This window comes from Paramisgurnus dabryanus, chromosome 18 (genome assembly GCF_030506205.2).
Source record: "Paramisgurnus dabryanus chromosome 18, PD_genome_1.1, whole genome shotgun sequence".
Lineage (NCBI taxonomy): Eukaryota > Metazoa > Chordata > Actinopteri > Cypriniformes > Cobitidae > Paramisgurnus > Paramisgurnus dabryanus.
Window position 1 is genome coordinate 4,776,814 of NC_133354.1, and position 19,156 is coordinate 4,795,969.

At 36.7% G+C, this 19,156-nt stretch overlaps 1 protein-coding gene across 4 annotated transcripts in view; it reads left to right on the forward strand.

Annotated features, from left to right (window-relative positions):
* Positions 1 to 19,156, forward strand: part of ctif (CBP80/20-dependent translation initiation factor) — a 68,378-nt gene that overhangs the window by 18,490 nt on the left and 30,732 nt on the right. For 2 of the 4 annotated variants that reach the window (XM_065243795.1, XM_065243796.1), the window contains exons 6-9: positions 1,620 to 1,724; positions 2,384 to 2,459; positions 13,184 to 13,260; positions 17,544 to 17,612. In XM_065243795.1, the coding sequence (XP_065099867.1) occupies positions 1,620 to 1,724; positions 2,384 to 2,459; positions 13,184 to 13,260; positions 17,544 to 17,612 (327 nt within the window). The remainder of the gene's footprint in view (positions 1 to 1,619; positions 1,725 to 2,383; positions 2,460 to 13,183; positions 13,261 to 17,543; positions 17,613 to 19,156) is intronic. The other 2 variants (XM_065243797.1, XM_065243798.1) reach the window with 1 other exon arrangement.

Genomic DNA, 19,156 nt, shown 5'->3' on the forward strand with positions numbered 1-19,156 from the left:
GCACAGCGTATAGTTTTATGTAGGAATTAAATACTTGGATGGCACTATACACATAAGACTTAAAGGTGGCATTTCACCTTTTTTAAGATGTCAAATAAATCTTTGGTGTTTCCAGAGTACATATGTGAAGTTTTAGCTTAAAATACCATATAGATAATTTATAATTTCATGTTAAAATTGCCACTTTGTAGGTGTGAGCAAAAAATGTGCCGTTTTTGGGTGTGTCCGTTTAAATGAGTTGATCTGTGCACTAAATGTCAGTGCTGTGGTTGGATAGTGCAGGTGAAGGGTGGGCGGTATTATCCCCTTCTGACATCACAAGGGGAGCCAAATTTCAATGACCTATTTTTTAAAACTTACTGAGTTGATCTTTTTCACGTTTTCTAGGTTGATAGAAGCACTGGGGACCCAATTTAAGCACTTAAATATGGAAAAAGTCAGATTTTCGTGATATAATAAATCCAGATATAACATGAATATTGTTCGACTTCTGTGAACATTGTGCCTTATAAACTCTTGTGTTCTGATGTATGTTTGATATATTAGGGGACAATAAAAACTGTAATGCACTATATATTATATTGCATATGCTATTTATATATTAATATTTATATAATCATTTCTATTTTCTAATAATTTCCTGCTTTTCTGTTTTTTCTTCTTGTAAAGCTGCTTTAAAGGAATGTTGTAATAAATCCCTGAATACAGTAAATAAAAAAAACAATTAATGTTTGCTGCATATGTCACATATAAAAAATAATGACAAAAAGCCAACATTAAAACTATCAAATAAAAATAAATAATACATTTATTAATAATTACATTTAATAATACAATTTTTACAAAATGTTAATATCATCACCATCATTTTATATAATATTATATTGATTGTTGTCAGTATTGTTACTGTTATTGCTATTGCTATTGACAATGATCATTTCTTTTAATAATAATCATTAATAATAATCATTGTTTATTATTTATTATTATTAAGTTATTATAATGGGATTAGGAAAAAAAACTATCCTAAAACCATAACAATCCCTAGAATTATCATTGGTATTACCATTATTATTGTAAATACTATTATGACATAATATAAATGATATTATATTTATTATTATTATTATTAATACTACCCAAATATGTATTATTATCTGTTTAAATTATTTTTACTATTTTTTTGTCTTATTATTATTATTTTGCTTATTATCATTGCTTCATAACAATATTATCTTTAATATATTATTCATTTATTTACTATATCATTGAGCAGAACAAATCATTGTCACAATTGTTGTTTTTGTTGTCTGTTATGTTTTCGTTGTTTACTACTTAACTATCTGTTGTATGTCTGCACTTATAATAATAAAATAAAATAAAAAAATTACCACTTTGTAGGCCTGAGAAAAAAAAAAATAATAATAATAAAATAATTTTTTAAGGCTATTTTTTCCCCTTAAAAAAACGTTCCCACAAACAAAATAATGAAACAAAGTTTGATTTTGGGATCAAATGTTTCAGGATAAAAGTCCCTGTTCTTTGTTTATTAAATGTTTTATGTGTATAACATGTTTCGTATGTGTGTGTTAATTGTTTTTTTTTTTGTGTATTTTCAGAGGTGCTACGTGGGACATGCAGCCAGAGAAACTGGATTTTTCCCAGTTTCACAGGAGGGCGTACCGAGGGACACCAAAACATCTTCCACACATCGACAGAGAGGGGTAAGACGGCTTTAACCCTCAATAACACTGACCTCAGATCAGAGACACATTCAGTCTCTGTCTCACAGATAATATAACACCAGTCAAAACATATCACTTTTTCCTCATATTCTTTTTAAACATGTTCACATTTGTGCCATCATGTCTGTTTTATGGTTTAAGAAGTCACTTTTTATTTCTAATTTAAAATCTGGTGTTGTTTGGGTGGGGTGTGGCAGTTCCTCTTTGCTGTCCTCTAGTGACTGTATATTGACATGACATGATACAAAGTATTATTTAACATGAAATCTGTCCTGTACATCAGAACTTTTTATACACAAAAACTATACTCATTTCTTGCTTATTAAATTCTAGCTATTTTGCAACTATTCATATTTTGACTCTTAAATCTGATTGGATCACATTTAAACCCCTTAAAATTATATTTGATTACACGTACACTATTCTGATATATTGCCGTAAAATAAACATGCATGTTTAAAAAATATTGGTTATTGTTGCAATCATAAATGGTCAACAGTAAGTCTAATGTACTGTGTTGGTTATATAATATTTGTTATACGTTTAGCAACCCCCTAAACATTTTGTGTAATTAACTTCCTCTGGTAAAATATTAATAATATTAAACATCTAGTTAAATTACGTCTGTCTCCTCACAGGATGATGAAGGGCAAATTTGATGATGATGATGGTATTGACCTGGACAACATGGACAAATTCCTGCCCACCTTGCCGGTAAGAAAATACTTCAACACTTAAACACCTTGGGTGGTTTCCCGGACAGGGATATCTTAAGCCAGGGCTAGGACTTAGAAACATAACATTAGTTTTAACAAACATGCCTAACTTAAAACATTACTTGTGTGCATTTTGAGGCAAAGCAAAGAGCACTGATGTATTTGAAGAAATGTCAGTGCAAGTTGTTTTCAGTTTGTTAGTATAGGATTAGTCTAATCCCTGTCTGGGAAATGCCCCCTTAAATATTTGCAAAGTTGTAGATATGGGCTTATATCAGGTCGCCTCCTGGTGGAGGGATGTTTATATTGGCTTTATTGTAGTAGATGATCCCACACCGCCATCTAGTGATGAAGAGATTAAATGACAGTTTTTGAGAGATGTAAGCAGTTTTCTAGCAAGATTTGCTGGATGTTTTTTCACTGAGCTTTAATTTGACATAAATTGTTCTGGCACGGTGTCCTACATCCTAGTCTATTAAAAGCAGCTTGTAAATAGTTTTTGAGTTTTGTGCTTTAGACCTCTTCAGTTTGAAAACACGTATTATTAATGTATGTGTAATGTGACTGTTTTGCAACTTAAAATGTATACTTTCACATCGTCACAACACATACATTTGTGTTGTACCGGTGTAAGTTCTCCCGAGAAACGGCAGTTAAGTGGCGCCATCTAGTGGTGTCATGATGTTATCAGCATTATACTGCTCGCTTTCTCTCTCTATCTCTTTTTTTGGAATACAACAGACTGTTTTTCATTTATTATTATTATTATTAGATTACAACCATTATTTTATACAATGAAAAAGTGGGCTCAAACCTGAACGTTTTATTTTTGGGACCAAGTACAATGAGGAGTGTCGTACTTTAGTAAACTTCCTATTTGGGCAAGCAAAGATGGCTATACGGTTATCAAGAAAAAACAAGTTGATAGAGAAGGGATCAATTGATGCTTACAATACTGTATTAATATTGAGTATATTTATTTAAATAAGTTGATAAGATGACCTGATGATGTTTAAAGAAAAATGGAAAGTTAATCAATGCATCTGTGAAGTTAAGTCTGATGAAGTTTCACAAATCTATATTTGAAAGTTTTTTTTACTTTGATGTTATTAAAATTTAAAAGTAAATTTTAAGAGTCAATTTCAATTTTTAAAGTCTCTCTCTCTCTCTCTCTCTACCCAGAGCAGGATGTTGGTAGTTAGGTACCATACGGTTAAATGGTCCTCTGTGGACCCAGCCCATGTGTTATCGTCTAGACATGAGTCCATTATTAATTTCAGACAGGGTGTGTGTGTGATATCTGGCATTGTTTCAGCCATTTGCCATATTTGCCCTTTGTCTGTGTGACTTTACGTAAATGGTAGTGTTTTGTTTTAGTGTAAAGCTTCAGTTTAATGTGTGCGTATTTACACGTAGAAGTTGGCTATTGAAGAATGCATTATTGGATATCAAATATGCATGCATGTGAATAAACCCTCCAAGTCTGCAGATCTCTCTCTCTCTCTGTGTGTGTGTGTGTGTGTGCGTGCGTGTATACGGATGTTCATGAACATGTGAACTTATATTGTGTTTAATATCGAGTTTAAGGAAGTGATAATACTCGGTGTGTCTGTGTGTGTTTCATCACGTTCACGGAGTCTCGCACAGATTTAGCTCCGTTTCCAATAAAGCCAGAGTCAGTCTGTCTGTTTCCGCTTTTACACAGGTGTGTGTTTGTGTTTGTTGATTGTGTGTGTGGATTTATTTATAGTTATCATTATAAGTGAGCCAGATCTGACAGGGGATTTCCTTAAAAGTGAAAGTGATTCATAAATATCATTTACAATTAGGGTTTGAGTCATTACAGGGACATAAAACAATTGAAGTCTACAAAGTTGAATATAAATAGCTAGATGACTTTATTACTTCGTATTTTTGTCTATTGTTTAGTACAAATATTTAAAAATGATTGTGTCTAGATGCATTTTCTTGATGAAAAAAGTGACCTTAGAAAAGTGAGAAAAGCGAGTGTGATCCTCAAAACATTTCTATCCTGCTAAATGTCACTGACCCGCCAGCAGGACGCCTACATTTACTTCAGTGTTTTGCATGTGAATTCTTATCTAATCATCATGACAAACTATATATCATTTGAAAGCTCGGAGAGTGTAGTTCGCTTATGTCATCAGCATTTTGGGAAAGAAATGACGTAGTGAGAGTCAGTTTCTAAAAGGTCACGGGCCCACATGTAGGCCCAATTTGTTTTGACATATTTATAACACTAAACCCCTACCCTAAACCAAAAAAATCTTGATAAACTATATATTGCAAAGCTCTCAATGTAATTTTCATATTTCATCTGATGATTGAAATACTGTAGTGACAGTTTTTTGTTACATGACCGCCCTCCCCAAAGGAATGCATATTAATTAATACATATTCTTATTACACGGCTCTCTGGAATGCTTGATTCTGATTGGTCAGTTGAGACATTTGCAGGTTCGTTCTTTTCAAATAATAACCGCTCCAAAATAATAACGCATAGCCGGTACTACTTGCACGAGTAAAATCGCTCCGCGCCAATAAAGATCAATAAAGATTACTGTCTGTTTGGCGCCATCTTGTGACAAACACTCGACAACCACGACAAGACACAGACAGCTTACTGAGACTGAACTTGACAAAATAGAGCATGACAGCTACGAAGCCAACACACAAAAAAAATACAGAATGGGCATTAAAACTTCTCAAAGACTGGCTAAAAGAGAAAAAATGGAGACAGACAAGTATGAAGCAGAGGATCTTAATAAGGTATTACGATCATTTTATGCATCTGTGCAAAGTTTCGCGGAAGGATAAAAATTTTCATTTAAAACAAATATGCCAATAAAATGTTTCAAATTCACATTCATGTCCGTTTTTTTTCTTATGTGACAAGTAGCCGTGTAATAAGCGGGATAATGTAGAGGCAGCCGGTAGTTATTGGGAAATAAGCCACTTCAGTGTGATACAAGACCCTCCGCTTCGCGTCGGGTCCTGATCACACTGTCGGGGCTTATTTCCCAATAACTACCGGCTGCCTCTACATTATCCCTTACATAACGCTATATCCTGTTATAAATTTACAAAAATGTATATAATTGAAAAGCAATATGTATTTTTCATATTTCAAAACGTTTTCTCAGTAATAATATTGCAATAACAGTAATTTATTAATTTCTGACGAGTATGTAGCAAACCGTTGACACCTAGTGGCCATTGTTGGTAAAACCACTAAAAGTGTAACACAAACCTCATTTTTTGTGATTTTCACTTAAAATTTGGATCACAACTACTTGACACTTATGTCTTGAATTTTGTAATGTTTCTGACGTAAAACTTTTTTATAATTTAATGTATAAAATATATAATTTAATTATTTTTATTTATAACAATAAATGTAAACATGCTAAAACTGTTATAACAATGTTTTATTTAATTTTTTCAAATCCAGAAACTTCAGTGAAAAACTTTAAAGTGTCTTCTTTAATACAAGACCAAGATTAGGCTTTTTGTGACTGTTAACTTTTTTTAATGCCCAAATTCACTTAAATTTGATATTTTTTTGTTTGAAGTAATTTTGCTCGTCAAGAAATTGCATCTTTAAGACTTAAGATATTTGTACTCAAGACAAAAATACTAAGTAAATGCATGTACACGTTTTGTTGTACTGGTGAGGACCAAATGTTTTAAAAAGGTCTCACAAATACAGTGAAACATTTCAGAAATAAAGGGTTTGACTTTTGAGTCCTCAGCTTCTAAATCAACTAAATGATACTGATGTTATCCAAGTTACTTTTGTGTAAAAGTTACTTTTGAGGTGTAATAATGTCATTTATTTAAATATTAGATTATTAGATGTGTGCGTGTGTTGAAGCAGACTATGATGGGCTACTGTAGATGTGTTCAGTTTCTGCAAAACAAAAGACCTTAACTGGGCCAGAAACGGACTGGCTTGACCCGGGGCTACGTGCAGCACTGCAGGCCGAGAGAGAAAGAAAGAGAGAGAGAAAGAGGGAGAGACCCCTGCACTTCTCTTACAGAACAATAAGGAGGTCAGACCGCCTCCCTCATCCTGTGATTGTCAGCCAGACGAGAAACTCGGATCAACACACACACACACACACACACACACACACACACAAACACACGCACGCGCTTACCTGCTCTCACCATCTCTCTCTCTCTTTCACGGTTTATTGAATACCGAGGTCTCTCTCCCCCACTTTCTCTCTCTGTCGTAATCCTCGGCTCTGGAATGATAAGGTCAGTCAGGGAATCTTGGATGCGGAATGATCCGTTGGGAGTTGTGGAATTTGTGGGTGTATGCTTGTTGGCTGATTCAAGCAGCTTTATGACGTGTCACATTACAAAACCCCACTGCACATAACTATAACGGCTTATGTGAAGTGACAGCACAGGTTTTTTTGTGTTTCCAGCGCTGTGTTAGTTTGTTTACTAAAGCTGATTTGATCATAAAGTATTTATGTGCTGTCACTCCGAGAGAGAGATGAGATGGGATGTAGCTGGCAGTGAAACGAATGGTCATGACCGATATATCGTATTTACGAGATAAACGCACACTAACGTCATAAACACGAGTGGGATTTTCTTTAAGCCAAGAGTTTATAACTTGGCCCGATCGATTCTCTCGGACCAATCGGTGATCTACAGTTTTAGTTTTAGCTCAGCTCGCTTAGATCCTCAACTGAGGTGGTACTAAAAAAAGTGGAAAAGCCCCCAAAATAAGCTGACATACAGCTGATATATCTCTCTCTATTTCTCCATGCGTTCAGCATTGACTGATGGTTTATTTTCTTCCTGATTCCTCCCACTAGCAGCGCCGGAATTCCTGTGTCACTTTCCCTCTTGGAATTCTGCTTCATCATCCGGAATGTCTTGACTTATGAACAGGAAAAGGGTCGGGTTAATTCCAGAGGTGATGGCTTTGCTCATCCTGCGTTAGTGATGTTGACAAAGAGCCATTTTTGTAGGTGCTGGATTTAGAAACGTACCAGTAACGTTCACAATGACTGGATAAAAATCCCGGCCAATCAGAGTGCGAGAATCAACCGAGCTGTCTTCTGGGATCTGTTGTGTGTGTATGGCCGGTTCAATGGGACATTTAATAGGGTGAAGTGGGTACAAGCACTTTCCCGAGTAGTCAGGATTATTTACAGATGTTTTCCGCTCAGTTTTCGGTTCCACGTTAAGGCTTTAAGGGGTGATGGAGTAAAATATTGACATGTTGAGCCTTTTTGGCTTAAATCAAATATGTCACGCTTCATGTCCTCATTCACTTCAGGTTCATGTTTTTCATAATCCTCACAGTTTTTTGAATATCATCTCTGACAGGATGAGCTCAGCTTGAATTTTGTGGATTTTGATAGCTTTGAATGATGCGAGAAGTGGAAATTCAGCCCAACGCTGCTTCGGCACTACTCAAAGAAATTGTAGCTAGCTTGAAAAATAATTTTATTTAATCTGACATCAGAAACTGAGCTTTAAATCTCTCCAGTGCATTTACTTAACACGCAGCTGAGTGTCATTATGATGTCATCACTGCATCTCTGATCGCAGCCAATCACGGCAGAGTGGGAGCAGTTTCTGTAAGCTGCTCTTCCAGGTTGATTCCGATATGACCTTTGAACTCTGGAATGCGGTGGTATGCAAACGTTTCCTGCCGGGGTCGACTCACCCGCCACCCCGCCCTCCACAGTCACGTCTACAAGCTGACCGTCGGTCCCGCTGCGTGTGGGTCAAAGGTCAGACTCAGCAGGACGTGCTCAACTCAGTGTCTCACTGGCTTTGATCTGTAGTCGGTCACATACAGGATATACAAACTCCTTCTCATTGTTTCAGATAAAAAAAAACAGCACTCTTTTATTTAAAATGAGTTGACCGATGTTGTTTGTGTTTTTATTAATATACAATAATTTGGGATTAGTTTTCACTTCTGTGTTTGTCTAGTTATGCAAATCAGATGAATTAAAGGGATAGTTCGCCCCAAAATGAAACCCACTGTGCTAGCAGTGATCTCACAAATCTCTTTCCGTCTTATCTGCTTTTTTTTACCTGGATGGCACAGATCGGATCTTGTTGCGTGCGTGTAAAATCAATGAGCTGAGATCTGATTTTGTTTTCTGTGTGAATCTTTTTCAGGTGTAGTTTTAAATCCGATCTGATCTACTCAGGATTTAAGTCACAGTTCTTGAAACTTTCAGATGTAAATCAGAGAAAGGGTTTCGGTCACATCATTACACACATGTTTGGGTTTATTTTAATGCAGTCAGTTATGTTTAAAGTAAATGTAAATAAACTCGTTTTTTCTTGTGGCTATTTCATGTTGTACACACGTTTTGTAGTATTAAAATAAATAGTTGTTTTTTCTATCACATTTCATTTTGTAATAAATACATTAAAGTGGACACATCATGACAATCTGACTTTTTTCATGTTTAAGTGCTATAATTGGGTCCCAGGTGCTTCTATCAACCTAGAAAATGTTTAAAAGATCAACCCAGTAACTTAGTTTTTTTAAACCATTCTCTGCAAGCATGTGAAAAAATAGGAATTGAAATTTGGCTCCCCTTGTGATGTCAGAAAGGGATAATACCGCCCCTTTACCTGCACTATCCAACCACAGCACTGCCATTTATGGTGCTTTCCCATTGCATGGGTCAGGTTGGGTCAGCTCACCTCATTTTGACTTGGTTAGCTTTTTCATCAAGTTTAGTTACACTTCGCAGTGGGAGGGATTATAGGCGTGTCGTTATATTTGTGCTATATAAGTGAGAGCGTCGTTGTACATTCCCATACATTTATTTATTTCTCAGTCCGCCACAAAATTCAAATTCATCGAATGCATCTTGCATTTATCACTACCTCAGTCTCAGATGACAGTTTCTGTACAAACACCCGTGGCATCAGTCGACACGCTCCGCTGAGCCTCATTTAAAGGAACACGCCCACATTTTGGGAATTCAGCTTATTCACAGTATCCCCCTGAGTTGGATAAGTCCATACATACCTTTCTCATCTCCGTGCGTGCTGTAACTCTGTCTGACGCAGCCCCCGCTAGCTTAGCTCAGCACAAAGACTGGAAGTGAATGGCTCCAGCTAGCATACTGCTCCCGATAAGTGACAAAATAACGCAAACATTTTCCTGTGTTGTGTTGTGTTTTGTATAGTCACACCGTGTATGTATATGGTTAACCCAGTATGTATACAGTTAAAAGATAGCTGTGTCTCATATCCCCTTGTTATTTGTACACGTGGACTAGCTGCACGGTGGACATTCAAATTACGCTTACATAAGAGGGACAAAAAAGGAAACGTCCGTTCGCACCGAAATCTATGATTGGTTGAACATTTTTTGGTCCTACGCCTTTCACAGATGACATACATTTCTACAATACATTTAAACAACTAAACACAGTGATTGCTATCAGGATGTGAGGAGACTTTTAACCAGCATAACTAAAAATGTTTCCGGATCAAATCTGTTACCCTACCTTTGAAGGAAACACCCAAAAACAGTTTTGCTCACACCTACAAGCAGGGCCGCATTAACACTGTAAGGGGCCCCTGGGCTTTACCCTTTTGTGGGGCCCTTCATCCACCAGAATTACAGCCTACATTCACACAATCTTTATAATAACCCTGCTGAAAAAAACAGCATCAAACCAGCATGGACCAGCATGGGAATTATGCTGGTCTATGCTGGTTACCAGCACCAAAACACAACATATGCCGGTCTTGCTGGTATGACCAGCATGGGATGCTGGTGCTAATGCTGGTTTGGTGCTGGTATAGCTGGTGCTAATGCTGGTTTGGTCCTTGTTTAGCTGGTGCTAATGCTGGTGCTAATGCTGGTTTAGCTGGTGTTCACTAGCAAACCAGCACCAAAACACAACATATGCTGGTCTGGCTGGTATGCTGTTTTTTTAGCTGGGCATTAAGTGCAAGTTGTCAGGCTTTTATTTTGCTGGAATAAATGCAATAACAAAATATTAAAACCATATCAGAATGCCCACAATCTACACAAATATCACTGCATAACATACAGTATGCACATAGTCCTAGCTAGGGGTGACCCGAATAGTCTAAGATTTGATGCTTTGACAGGAGTAGCCTGATTCGACTACTGCACAGTCGAATCGTCGCAGATGTGTTATAAAATGAGGATCATTTAATTTTGGCTGTATAAGAGTGCACATTATCTGATTTCACATATAACAGCTTTCTTCCAATATAAAAAATAAACAGCCTATTATGATAATACTAAGTAAATAATATGTGAAAAAGTAGCTTTCAATAAATATTTTTAAAGTCTGTTAATAGCCTAAATCCTGTGACAGGGCTACACGTCCATATCCAGAAACCATTGCAAAGTCTCTTTGTTTCTGCAATTTAAAAGACAAAACAGGCAATTCTATACTTTCTTTATTTTAACATTTATTTTAATATTTCTTTGTTTTTATTTAATTTATAGATTATTTAGTGTTATTTGATTAAACTATTTGTGGCTTGTGTTTTATTCCCCTGCGCATTTAGGCATTTTGCACCCATGTTCTGCACCTTATTGATTCTGACTTCATTTTGTTTTTATTTTTTATTAATTATAAAGGTAAATTCTGATCTAATTTAAGTTCTGTAAGTTTTGGATTGCTTTCCGTTGTGTCGATGTTACGCTGTTGCATGCTGTCACATTAAATTAAGCCGAACGCGCTAGGTGTTCTGCGTGATCATATTTAGGCGTTCATCAAACTAAACATCAAAAAACAGATTTTTCAACAAGTTTAAGTTTTAAAATTTATTTAAAAAGGTTGCTTAACTTGTCAAAAGTTGAGCTACAAAACAGGTAAGCCGTTTTTTTTTTCGGTGATGACACCGAATATAAATATATCTACCGAATCTGACACAATTGTCTCTCTTGTGATTTAATAATATGGTCGGTGTTAACTTTCAAATGATAGAAAAGAGATTCCTGAAACAAATGTTATAAGAAACATCAGATGTTTCAAGTGAATACCGAGATGATCAAAGTGAAAGTAAGCAATCAGATATTTCTGTACAAAAATATAAAGCATATATAGTGTCTATGAAATGATTAATTTCAGTGTTTTCTTTTTATAAATGAACCGTTTAAGGAACTGTATATAAAGCTTGTTTTTTATAATTTACAGTAACAAATTATATGTAATTTCTCGTCTTTTATTTCCTTGCCACGCTAAATCTCAAAATGAAATAAGATCGCTGAACTGGCTTCCGAGGCAGAATCTAATTTGTTATTTATTAGATTTAGTTATCAAAATTTTTTTGTGTAATATCTTTGTGTGCTGTTCTGTACATCTTGGCTTTAAAATGTTACGAGGAATCATTTAATGAATGTTTACACGTTGTCTTTCATAAAGATAAAAACGCGTCCTCAGTTTCGTCTTTGTTCATCAGAAATGCAATAATGGATATTTCAGACAGAAATTTTTAAAAGCTCACTAATGCAGGGTAGCCTACAGTAAGTGAGAGATTTTCTTGCACAGGAACTGCATTCACGCACGGACATTCAAAGCAAAGCGATTAAGCATAATTTTAAAGGGAGTATCAACTTTTTATAAAATGCGGTTGTTATTTTTTTCCGGCATCTCGGGGCCCTTTCCAGCCCGAGGCCCTGGGCTTAAGCCCAGGTAAGCCCATGCATTAATGCGGCCCTGCCTACAAGGTGGCAATTTTAACATGTTATAATAAATTATCTATATGGTATTTTCACACTTAAACTTCACATGTATTCTGGGGACACCAAACATTTGACATCTTTAAAAAAAGTCTTTTGAAATGTCTCCTTTAAAGCTAATTAGCATATGCATTTTTCCTGAACCACATATTTATATTTTCAAATCGAAAACAAGTAGTGTTTTTGCATTTGAAATATTTAGTTTTATTATAAAAATATGTATCGGTTGAGCTTGCACGTATTGGTTAGACTGAATGACGACCTCAAGTACTCTGCTGTTCCATTTGTAATATAACTCCTTACTCAGGAATTTGTTCTTTTGAGTCTGAACTTGCAAGTCCGAACTACGAAGGACGCGAGCCCTAACTTGGTGTTGAGAAACGGCCTTTCTCATTTCTGTGACAAACATTGGCTCTGTCATTTTGTGGAGGTGGGCTTAAGTGTTAGAAGCCTTTTATTACTGAGCCCATGAGGAAAAGCAGCCAATTACACTAATCTCTCCCAACATCTGTGTCCAATCAGAACGAGCCAATCATCATACAGCGGTTTTGGCTTCAAAAACTCAGTAAGGCAAAGAGGACACAGAAACTCAAACCCTGAACACTCTTGTGTGTGTCACCGCTGCTCAGAGCTCAAGAATGTTCAGAATTTAGGGTTTTATTACCCATCATGCACCAGTAGTTTCCCTTCCCAAAAACTTTAATGCTTTAACCTATTCAGGTCCTGACGAGACAACATTTCTTCGTTTAAACTTTTATCTTTTGCTTATCGCAGACACTGTGGTTGTCTGGAGATAGTGTCTGCCTGTGCAGATTGATCTCTGAATGCACATGTATTATTTATTATTTATACTTTTAACATTGTTGTATTGTATTAAATTGTACTTATAGTTAATGCTATAATTTAAAATGTATATTTTTTATCATTATTTGGTATTTAATTTGTGACAGACTCTCTTTCTCTCTCTGCAGGTCTTTCCTCCATTGCCGAATGAAGCTGAGATCGCACACGCAAAAAAACTGTTTCGCCGGCGCAGAACCGACCGTCGGTGAGTCACGTCACATAAATCTGAGATGAAGTTCTTGTTCCCTTGCTGTCGGCAGCTCAAACATCAAACGCAGATGTGAGAGTCGTAAAGCGGACGGCACAAACTTCTCACATGTGAACGAGTTTTAATCGAGAGCGTCAGGCTGTTGTGTTTGGAGTCAAGCGTACAGTAAATCTTCATATCTGCCCATTAAACGACTTCCAGTCGCTTTCTTTTGCATTCGGTTTCGACGTCACTGGAAAGTTGGGTTGCAGTTTGCAGTTGCTAAGGAACGGAAGGAAAAAGAAAATATTTTGGTCTGAAGTCGTATGAAAGAAAAGCAGAGAGCAGAGCGTGAAAGAAAGCAAAACCCCTCTTTTATTTGCAGCTTTGTTCAGGTAGAAAAAAAGTCTTGTCGCCGTTGATCTGATCTTCTTGTGTGTGTTGAACCCAGTCTGACTGGATGGCTTCAAAGGACTCGGATGCCGGACAATTTTTTGGGTTTTATCTTTTCTGATGCCTGTCTAGTGAAGGGTGTTTCTGATGAGGTTTTGCTTTGACGGCTTGCTGTAAATAAAGGCAACTAAACTCCTGGTGGCCCAGAATGCACTTGGGTTAATCTGTTAGACTGAGAGGTTAAAAATGTTTTTTGTTTGCGTGTCAGCTCTGGTGAAACTAAAGTGTTTAAACGTGGCTAAAAACGCCAGGCAGACGCCGACTGTGGCCGCTTGCCAGCTTTTTTCAGCTGAACGCTCAAAAATTTTGTTAACTGATTATATCAAAATTTTTAAGTAAACCAACTTTTTCAAATAAAAAAAATTCAGTTAACCCAAACTTAAAAGTTCAAGCTTAATTTTATTAAATATTTTAGTACACTATACATAAATCTACTGTTTATTATAAAGACTTTTAAAAATTTTTGTATACTGTACTTAAAACTTCTTTTATCATTCAATTTTTGTTCACAAGTCACAGAAACAGATTATGAAAATTTAAAACCAGTGAAATCGTGCTCTCGTATTGTGGTCTCATGCAAAGCATGCTGGGAACTGGAACCTCTTCAACCAATCGTGTTGATTTAACTTTAATCTGAAGTAAATTTGACTCTTTCTTAGCTTATCTGGCAAATTGAACTCATCACAACCACCAAAAGGTTTAATTATTTGCAGTGTTTGTTAGAATGAGGCTGTGGTATTGAAATGACTCAGTTTAAAGTAATAAATAAAATTAAGTTCTTTAACTCATTTTATTTAAGTTTGTTGAACTTAAGAGGCTGTTTACACTTGGCATTAACATGCGTTTTCGTCGATCGGATCACAAGTGGACGACGTTAATGCCAGGTGTAAACGTTTTGAGCTCGTCCACTTTCGACCACTTTCAACCACATCCAGAGGTAGTCGAAACCACTTTCAATCGGATCGCTTTGGAGTTGCGGAACGCATTTGTGGTTGAATGTGTTCGAACAGCCACACGCGACCGCCTTCTCTCCGCCCATTTATCTAATCTGAGGTATTAAACACAAGTTTTACGTCTTTTTTTGACTTCTGGCGTGAACATACAGTGAACAGCACTATTTTTAGCCTTTCATTGATACATCTAAAGCGGCTGATCTCCGTAGTTTCGTTTTGAAAGCGTGTGAAAGTTGCGAGATCCTATTTCATCAATTGCGCTGAAATTCAGAGAAAGCTCTTCCATACACACGTACAAAACTCTGTGCAGCATTTATACTTGCTAAACAAGCAGCGGGCTCCGACATAATATAAGTTTGCGTCCATATAAACTCATAATTACTCTCGCTCGCGTTTGAATGACAGCAGAGAGACTCGCCCACCGTCTCACAGACCACCCCCTCACAGTATTCAGGACAGAAGTGGTCGAAAGTGGACAAAAGAGACGGATTTAAATACCAGGTGTAAACATAATGTGTCTCTCTCGTCCACTTGTGATCCGATCGATGAAAACACATCTTAATACCAAGTGTAAACAGCCCCTAAAATTGTGAACACGTTGACTCGAATGGCTGATTTTGCAAAACCTGATTCTACATCCTTAATCCTACCCAATACTTCAACTTAGCAACTACTTTACTAAGAATGAATAAACATTAGTTGGAGTATATTGAGGCAAAAGTAGTTAATAGTGAGAATTGGACCCTAAAGTGGGACCAGAATAATTTATGTACTTTATTCGAGCTGTTTTAAGCTTTTAATCTTTGTATCATTTACTAAATAGAATTTAGAACGTAATTAGCTGATTCATGCGTATACGTTACAGGTTACATATGCAGATATTTTGTATTTTAGATCAGCTATTTTATATACATTTATGCCTTCAGCAAATGCTTTTATACGAAGTTATACATGTTTACATTATTCATCAGTATATGTGTTCCTGGTTTTAAACTCATGACCATTTGCGCTGCTATCGCATTTCTGTACCACTGAATTGTACATATTGTAGCTATGTCTAAAAACGGATATCAGAAGGAAGTATTGTTGCAAGTGTCTGCGTGCAAGTCTGTGTGCGTGCGACGTGCGTGTCTGCATCCATGCATGCGTGTGTGTGTGATCCCATATCATGGCACACATTTTGCAGTATCTAAACACACAGAAAGCCGGATGGCAGATGACTTTGTTCTGCTTGGTCAATAATCTGATTCACCAAACTCATCTGAAAAGCACAAGAGAGAATTTACATTTCTGAATGAACATTTTATAAATAGGTTTTTCATTTAGACCTTTAGTTCTTAATAGCATTTCCCCATCTAGCATCAAACTTGTTCTTCATTGTGTCCTGTGTTTGCCACAGCTTCTTATAGCTTTCAGTATTGAGCTTTACAATAGTTGCTGGTGGTTGTAGTCACCTTAAAGGGATAGTTCACAAAAAATCATTTACAGTTGTTCCAAACTTTTACAATTTCTTTGTTTTGCTGTACATAAAGGAAGATATTTTGAAAAATTTTCATTCTTTCCCCGCCATTTACGAGTTATCTTGTCAATTAAGAGAAAACGCTTCCCTGTAAAAAGCAGATTTTTTTCTGACATATCTCCTACTATCCACCAGGTGGCGCTCTTACCTAACTTATAAAAACGAAGAAGCAACCTCTTACCGTGCGTTCACACCAGCCGGGTTTGAGGCATCAAATTCGCCTCTACTGCGTCTAGTTTGCCGCTTGAATATTTTGAGTTTACTCGCTTCATTTGCGTGTGAAATTCTAGTAATCGAGAAATTCACGTCATGGGAAGGGCTAGTCGCTTCTGCGACTTAAATGTTTCAACTTGCATGTTTTTCCGCGGCAACGCTCAATTCACGGCATTCGCGCAAACTGCAAATGAGGCGGAAACACGTCTATACATTGACTTTACATAGAAATCACTCGCGCTTGACGCCTTTATCGCGGCTGGTCTGAACGCAGCATTAGGGCAAACAGTTCAAACTCTGTGTATGTTTTGATCATCGCTCTGAATCTGATATCTATCCAAAGTCCTTCACAAAAAGCGCAATTATCTCAGATTTTTGCTCAAAATTTTATATATTTGAAGAAACCTGCATTTGAGATGTGATGATAAAAGAACAAATGAAGGTAGGATGAAATGTTTTTTTTTTCATTTTATATATTGTATCTAACAATTTTTAAAGAAGAACATTTTCTGGAAGGCATTAAACTTTTGTGAAAATCATAAAAATGCGGCTGCTGACTGGCAACTTTTAAAAAAAATGCTGGCTGGGAAAGAAAAATAACTAAACAGATCCCGGGCACCATTCACTTCGTATCTCTTTTCTTACTATGGCAGTCAAGCACAAAGATTTATACAAGTTTGGAACAACTTAAAGGCGGGGTGCATGATCTTTGAAAGCCAATGTTGACATTTGAAATCATCTAAACAAACACGACCCTACACCAATAGAATTTGGACCTTCTTTTGATAGACCCGCCCCACACATACGCAACCCAGGCAATGATGTCGGTTAGTAGACACGCCTCTTACTGCTGATTGGCTACAAGTGTGTTTTGGTACTCGGCCCGACTCCCTTTTACAAAGTGTTTTTCAAAAATCATGCACCCCGCCTTTAAGGGGGAGTAAATGATTACAAAATTTGTAATTTTTTGTTACTTTCACAGCATTTTGTAGTCTCATTCTAGTAGATTTGTCTGAATCATTTTTGTTCTTTATTTACTGTTTAGGTTATTTATTTTTATCCATTTCACTTTTCTTTTTCCCTTTCTTGTTTTTATCTGTTTTTCCTTTTTTTTTCTATCCACTATCCCTTAATTATATGTCATGTCATTATCACATCCGTAGCCGAACTGTCCCGCCCCAGGACCAACTCACAGTGCAACTGTCACCTGAGGGGAAGCGGCATGTGTCCAGGTCAGTGTCTCAAACAGGTCCTGTAGCAGGAATTGTCTTCACTCACTCATGTGCTTTCCATCTCTTAAACTTGGTTCTCTGTGAATCGAGCCGCTGGATTGAGGTTGAACGTTCATACTGTGGATGTTTCTGACAATAACGCTTGGTGATGATCTGCTTTTGGGATTCAAACAAACTCACTACGATCACTGCTATTAACCTCAGGTGACCTTTATTTATTTAGTGTCCATTAAAAGTGCTGTAACATAAAAATGTTTAATCACATGTGCAAATTGCACATAAAGATAGAAAATGATTGACACCACAAAGACTTCTGATTGGCTATAATCTGACCACACCCACATGTCTAGTGATGTCAGAGTGATGTTTCTGTCAGGTCACAGAGATGTTGTCTGTGTCATTTTATAACAGATCACTTAAAGCACTTTTAAAGGGTGATGTATGTGAATCACGGGTATTAAGATGGTTGAAAGGAGGAACGATTTTAAATCACGGTCATTATGGTGTTCAGTAGGACTGGTTTGGTGAAGGGTGTGCAAAATTAAACCCACAAAACAAAGAATTGAATGTTGATGCCCAGTATCTTTTGATCTGTTATCTTTTATGAGTTGGTTGATTAAAGACATTCATCACAATAGCTCCTGTAAAATCTTTTCATGAGTCAATGGACGGATGCCTTTTTTTTAAAGTTATTTTTTATGCTTCAAACTCTCGTCACCGAAAGTGTGTCTGCCAAAAGTGTGTCATAGTGTCTGCACTAAATGGCGTACTGGAATAATGCTCACTATGCATGCCGATCTAAATAACTAACTTTGTTGTCCTGTCTGTGTAGCTTTGTCTTTACTTGAAGTATTTTTTTTGTTTGTTGGGTAAGCATTATTACATCAAGTTCTTGTCTTGATTTTTCTGAATTTTGCTGTGTACAGAAATCTATTGCAAACCTTTAAAGGTGCAGTGTGAATTTTAGGAGGATCTCATGACAGAAATGCAATATAATATATATGACTATATTATTAGTGGTGCATAAAGACCTTAAACACAATAAACTTTTTTATCTACATACACTGCGTGTCTCTTACATGGAGGTCGCCATTTTGTGCCACCATGTTTCTACAGTAGCCCTAAACGGACAAACTGCTCTACAGACTGCATTTCATCACTATGTTGTCTTAGATATGGCGCCTACCGTAGCTTCTCTATGCGTTTCGAAAGGGGGGTGTGAGCGGAGGACTGAGCCGTTGGTTGCAATTGGCAACCTTACCACTAGATGCCTCTAAAATCTGCACAATGCACCTTTAACTGAATGTAGCTGTACCTATAGAAATGCACATTAGGTGTTTTACATTTTGAAGGAGATGAATGTGTGTGGTATTGCTTATTTGAGATTGTAAACAAATTTGTGTGTTTAACTTGAAGTTGATACGCCAGCAAATGATGTAAATTGGGGTTGGTAAGGAGCTGTTGAGCTGTTAAGGTTGTGTTTGTGTGTAAATGAGAACAGGGACGGCCGGGTGTGGACAGTATTGAGTCAGTCAGCTCTGTAC